The 6143-nt window shown below is 48.3% G+C and overlaps 1 protein-coding gene across 1 annotated transcript; it reads right to left on the bottom strand.

Moving 5' to 3' along the window:
- Nucleotides 1–2704: 2704 nt before the first annotated feature.
- Nucleotides 2705–4691, bottom strand: LOC123184677 (F-box/kelch-repeat protein At1g57790). Its single transcript, XM_044596759.1, has 3 exons — nt 4271–4691; nt 4119–4173; nt 2705–4023 (listed from the first exon to the last, which is right to left on the bottom strand). The coding sequence occupies exons 1-3, from the start codon at nt 4687–4689 to the stop codon at nt 2869–2871; spliced, it is 1629 nt and encodes a 542-aa protein (XP_044452694.1). The 5' UTR covers nt 4690–4691; the 3' UTR covers nt 2705–2868.
- Nucleotides 4692–6143: the final 1452 nt, after the last annotated feature.

The following is a 6143-nucleotide window of genomic DNA, read 5'->3' as shown; positions in this document are numbered from 1 at the left end:
AAGGCGACGCCCATGAGAGGACAAAGGGCACACATGAATAACCGACTGCTACACCTCCTGTTGCCCGCACAACCATGAAGGAGAGCCACCACCACTTCAATGGTGCCTGCTGACTGGCAAACCATGCAGACTGCCATCCCGGGCCTCCAACTCGGCATCCATGTCGCGAGACACCGTCCACCACTCACTTCACATCGCACTTAGCCACGGTAGAAAGAGTAAAAGGAACGCTCCCTACTCCTAGCCCGACATCAGTCACCGAGCCTGGGTAGGTGCCTCCACCATAGGAGGCACCCACGCCTACATCCCCAGCAAATCCCGGTGGATTGGGGGGAGGGGGGACACGACTCCGTCACTACTAACGGCCGCCAGCAAGAAGATCCAAGCCCTGGCCCAAGCTAGCACGCACGACGCCATGTCTGTGGCCACGAACGCCAATCCGCCTTGCAACACAACGATATCACGACCAACAACGCCGACCACCGTACCCGCGAGGATAACAGGAGCACCATCCGCGAGCACAACCCATACTGAACCCCACCTCACCTACCCGGAGCAAGTTCTCCGATCTGCCTCGAGCCCAAATCAGGCCTACCCGAACACAATCCCTAGCTCGTAGCCACCTCAACGAGCATGAGCCCGCACGTCGCCGACCCATACCAAGGAGAAGGGAGGTCACCGCCACCTGCACCCTACCGTCAAGAACCAAACACCATGTCGCGTCGGCCAACAACCCGTGCACCCTTGAGCCACCACCAGCAAACCAACCCGAAGCACTGGTGGTTCCCAGCCGAGGCCAACCATGGGCAACACTAGCCACCGGAGGGGATCCCTAGCAACCGCCGCTGGTGGTCAGCCCCACGCCATCCCAGGCGCTGGCGGCCAGATCTAGCCGCACTAGATCGTACCACCCAACCACCATGTGCGCGCCCCGAACAACCTATCACTCGGCTACCAGGAGACACCACGGGCGCGCGACACACATAGGATCCCACTGTGGCCGCCCGAGTCCACGCCCATGCGTCCCGCCGCCAACATGTTGCCGTCCGCCGAAGAGAGATGCTCGCGCGAGATCTCCAGGGGCGGAGCCATGATTTGAACATGAAGGGGCCGAATATTATTATTGATGTGACTAATGAAATATCATATTATATTAAGCCTCATGATAGGGTGGTGATAAAGCATAATATTATGGTTTGGAACTGAAAACATGATAATTCTCAGCAAAACGTTGGAGCTTGAAGTTGAAGCAATTGGTTTGAAAAAGTATTTACCCCATTAGTTGGTATTGTCTTTTACCTCATCATTAACTACTATAAAAAGGTGCATAATTATTAAACTAATTTACTATTTATATGAAATATGTATTATGTGGATTAAGATCATAATTTACATTAAAAAAATCTACTCCTATTGTTCCGAAATAATTGGATTTTTAGGTTTATTATAAGTCATACTCCCTCAAATTTGTAAAATCATATTTATTTAATTTTGTAGATCTCATCATAATATTTATAAATTTGATCAAATTTAACTAAGGATAAACTAAAACCATAATTATTTTAGAACGGTGGGAATAATAAAATTAACCAATACATAAGCTAGTAGTAGTATGTAGTTTACGTGCATCTATCCTGCTCACCGGCATCTACTCGTATTTGACCCGCCTGCATCTAACCGTCCCGTGCGTCGACAGCAGAGAGCATACTGTAGATGAATGGACGGTATTCTTGTCGTGGCGAGTAGCGGCAGCGGCCAGCGGCAATGGCAAGCCCCTGTGCAGGACACGCTGATGGCAAGCGGCGGCGGCGGCGAACGCCCTAGTGGATATGCATCACATGGACGCATGCAGGCACATATCAATTTCGATCTGATGGATTCGACACTGTCCGTGGCTAAATAATAGCCAGCCACAACCACCGTACATCGGTACATGGGTTATTGGGTTATATGGCTTCTCTATTTCGGTGATATTTTAGTTAATTGTTAACATATGTGCTAATGATGCAATTAGTTACGGCCATTAGGCACATACAGTACACAGTACCTACACCAAATTGTTGAGGGGGGCGAGAGATTGGCAGGGGTCTGACCCCTGCTCGCCCCTCCCTGTCTCCGCCCCTGCAGATCTCGCCAGCCAAGGGAGGAGAGGGTCCCACTGCTGCTCTAATGGCGAGGAGGAGAGATGGGAGGAGAGGCGCGAGCCCGGCGGCACTAGGGTTTCCCTCTCGGTCGCCCGCGGGAGCGACTCGGGAGGGGCGACTTCATACGGAGCATATGTTATCGAGGAGTAATCAAAAGCGACGAAGATGTTATTTTACATGCACAAATATAGTTTAAGCAAATAAGGAAAACAATGGATGGCATGAACATGAGGTCATGCATGCCATACATGTCAAAATAGAACTGCTGCTTGTACACAAACATGGGTACGGGTTGACTTTTCGAGTTTGGAACAAACGTGTAACTTTATTATTTTCATCAGTTGATTTTTTTAGCATTAGTTATCAGCTGATTTTCTTGGCTGAAAAACTTTATTATCAAAGTTGTACTAAAGTTGGGTCAATTAATTTGAATCAAAGAGAATGCATTAGATTTCAAATCAACATCATTATTACAATTATAACCATCATTATTATTACAATTATTACAGAGAAACTTTACCAACTGGTAATTTGGAACCTATTATATATGATTGACAGAACATATGATTTAGCATAAGCGAAGAAACATGATGGTTCGCTTGCCAGTAATATAGCATTAGATGTTTAGACCCCGTAGTTTGTTCCTTAGCTAGCTCTATCTATGGTGCGATGAATTTCCAAGAACTCCTGGCTAGGCTCTCAGTCAACATGGAAATAACATGCACTAGTGGTGAGTCAACGTAAATACATCCATGTCTGGCTGGAACCATATGGCGTTCATGCGCTCCTTGGCACAGAAGGAAGGGTAGTAGCATTGCTCCCGAAATGAGTAGAATGCCTGCGTCCTTCCACCACCTTCAGTCTCAGTATAGTTCAGTAGGAACATCATGTTACATAAATCTTCTCCAGCCAGAGGAACAGCAATCAGAGCATTGCTCCTATCCCAGAACACCCCCGCATCCTCCATACCTTGCAACTCCGCCCAAAGCATCTGAGACCGGTCTAGCTTGAACATTCTGATCAATCCATTGGCATTCTTCCGGAAAATGGCAATTAGCTCCCCCTTCCACTCCACCAGATAGTTGCACTCCCGTTCACGAAGATGCACATCATCGCTTCCACGTATTGGTTGATCCGGCTTTTTGAGGACGCAAAATTCCATCTCATCCTCGTTCGGGTCCACGACTCCAAGCCTGCCATTGATGTCCAGAAAATAGAAGACTCCGTCTAGGAAGACGGGGCTGTGAGATGCCATGAAGAACGGTGCATCATCGTCGCTTAAGCATTCTTCCTTCCACTCTTCATCTCCCATTCGCCAAGTTTGTATAATGATAACTTCGCCGCCAGGGGTAGATCCTACGGCGAGGACCACGAAGTCTGAAGAACCTGGCACCGAAGAAAACGACAATCCTTTGAGGCCAAGGACATCCAAAGGTGGAAGAGCAATCACATGGCCACCATCCGAGTAATTCTTGAATGGATTCACTAGGAAGAACATGTGGTCGCCGCTTCTTGACATGATGACCCAACCATTCTTTGTGAAATGCAATAAATGCGATCCCTGTGATTTGAGACCTGAAGCGGGGATGTAAACCCTGATGACGTATTTCTTCTTGCTCACTGGACCGAAAATCTCGAGAAGATCCTCCTTGGTCCTTCCTGCTGACCGAGCTGTCATGAGCAATGGCGACACTTTTGCATCTTGGATCGGGCTGTTATTGGAGTTCCACTGCTTGCAGACAGCATTAATGTGTATGAAATCGATGAATGAAATCTTGGATAGTAGTAGCTGCAGCAAGTCGGTGTCGAGTTCACACCACCGCTCAGTGCCCTCTTTTTCTTCCTCTCCGCTGCAATGTGCAGTTCTTCTTTGAATCGCCTATCAAGTATATAGGTTAATTTGCCTTGTTTAATTCTAATTTGCACTAAGCTAGTCTAATGAGTTGTCAATAATATAATAATGTACAGACTTACCTCATTGGAGACATCATCAGGAGTGTCAATGGATCGTACTGCTTTCAAACCGAAGCTGGTACATACATAGAAACATTATTAAACCATCTCACAAGTAATATACTACCACTCCTACTAATCAACCGAGTGAATTAAACGTCCACTAAACTTACCTAGTAGGAAGAGCCCAGAGTAGTTGGTCCTCATCACATCCCTTGACTACACTGAGCCTTATGGTCATATTGTCCAGAGACATGGTATAGACACCAGCTTCACCGCAATCTCTGTGAAGCATATGGATGCAGTTGGGCTGGGTTCCTGCTTCAGCCGCCGATGGGACAGCGAAAGAAAACCTGCCAACGAAAAATGTTCTGTCCCCAATAGTTTCAACCGTCTCCCACGCGTTGTCATCCTGATTCCATCGAAAAACCTTTATATCCACAACCTCTGACGGGTAGCCAAAGTTGCAGCAGCGCACCAAGAAGAGATCTCCACCAGGGCATGCCACCGGGTAGCACTTGTACCCTTCGTGCACGGGGCAGGACGGCGGATGCCTCTCCATCGCCTTGACGGCCAATGTCGGGCTCGACATCGACGGCCACCAGGGATAGCATGGTCGTTGCGTACACCCTCCCCTCCGGGCCGGCGGTTATGGGGCCGTCGAACTCGTCTCCCTCCTCGGGGAGGTCCACTTGGAGGCAGGACCACTCAGCATCGCCGAGACGGCAGTGGATGAGGGACGTCATACCCGTGAAAAAGCTGAGCACAACGGTGCAGTCGGGTGGGGTTTGCGACGAGAGCGCGCAGCTGAACAGCAGATGCGGCGGTGGCGCATCCTCGGGCAAGGACGGGAGAGCGATCACAGTGGGGGCCGACGGCGACGTATCAGCGATGCTCACGAGGGAGCACCCGTTGGTAACCTCGTCGAGCATGAGCGACCAACCTCCATCCAGGCCGATACATCGCTTCCCTTGCAGCGCCGGCATGCCCGGCGCCTCGTCCCAGCGGCGCCATCCCTCGAACGGTGCGACGAGGACGGGCTTGCTCGTGCCGTTGAATTGTACCAACCACGGCTGCTGTTGCGTCTTGGCCATGAAGTAGGGTTCTTCGATATCTGCTGCGGAGCGCGTCTGGAACTCTGGGTATCGACCTCTTTTTGGGGGAGAAAGAAGAAACGTCTCGATCTGATTATATGGCGACCAGGTCCGTCCGTGTCCGTCAGGAACTTAGACGTTTTGGTTCGCGATTTCCGATTACATCGCCCGTACCGGCTGGCTTCCAAAGACGGAACCAGGTTAGTCCGTAAATTTAGTTGTCGTCAACACCAAAACACTTATATAGTGTTCTTGACTTGTTCAATATAAGAAGATGAATTATAAAGTTTGCTCTCCCTTTTCACCATAGAGATTGTGGGATTGTTGGTCTATGTACATACAAGCTTGGTATCTCTCCTAATTTATTCTACGTCACACCATCACATGCCCTATATGGCAAGTTTGCCAACTATGATGTAAGTACTATTGCGATTGCCCCTAGAGAGGAAACACCGAATAGTAGATCGATCAAACAACTGACATAAAAGGCGAACTCACCAAGACAAACATGGTAAACTTGAGTTACCTACTTTTTGAATCACCAATGCCCATGTTCCATGAGCTTGGTTGAGTTCGACTATTGTATAGTTGTAAAATCTTTAACAAATATAAATGGCAAGATTGCATGTTGAGGTTAGCCATTCCCATGCACGTTGCATGATGAGGTGTCATGCTTACATGTTGAGAGAAATAAGTTAGTGAAGGCTAGCTATTTATACAAAGAAGATATATTTTTAATACATTTTATCTAATTTGTTGGATCATTGAGTGCTGATCTCAAATAATATATTTCAATTGTGTCATGGAGCTACACTTTAGTTATGCCTTTATAGGGGTACTCTCGAATCATATAGGTGCTTAGTTTTTGGTCAATCTTGACTTCGTCACTATCCTTTCAATAGGCTCTCCCCCTCCCTCCCCCCCTCTCTCCCTCCCTCCCTCCCTCCCTCCC

This window comes from Triticum aestivum, chromosome 2A, assembly GCF_018294505.1.
Source record: "Triticum aestivum cultivar Chinese Spring chromosome 2A, IWGSC CS RefSeq v2.1, whole genome shotgun sequence".
Classification (NCBI taxonomy): domain Eukaryota; kingdom Viridiplantae; phylum Streptophyta; class Magnoliopsida; order Poales; family Poaceae; genus Triticum; species Triticum aestivum.
Note: the sequence above shows the minus strand (reverse complement) of the source record. Positions and strands in the feature narration are given on the sequence as shown.

What these genes read in the sequence shown, in the direction of transcription:
- LOC123184677 (XM_044596759.1), bottom strand. Translation starts at nt 4,689, where the DNA reads ATGTCGAGCCCGACATTGGCCGTCAAGGCGATGGAGAGGCATCCGCCG. An exon ending in CTCTGGGCTCTTCCTACTAG is followed by an intron (nt 4,174 to 4,270) that starts GTAAGTTTAGTG and finishes TGTATGTACCAG; the next exon opens with CTTCGGTTTGAAAGCAGTAC. An exon ending in CTGATGATGTCTCCAATGAG is followed by an intron (nt 4,024 to 4,118) that starts GTAAGTCTGTAC and finishes TATACTTGATAG; the next exon opens with GCGATTCAAAGAAGAACTGC.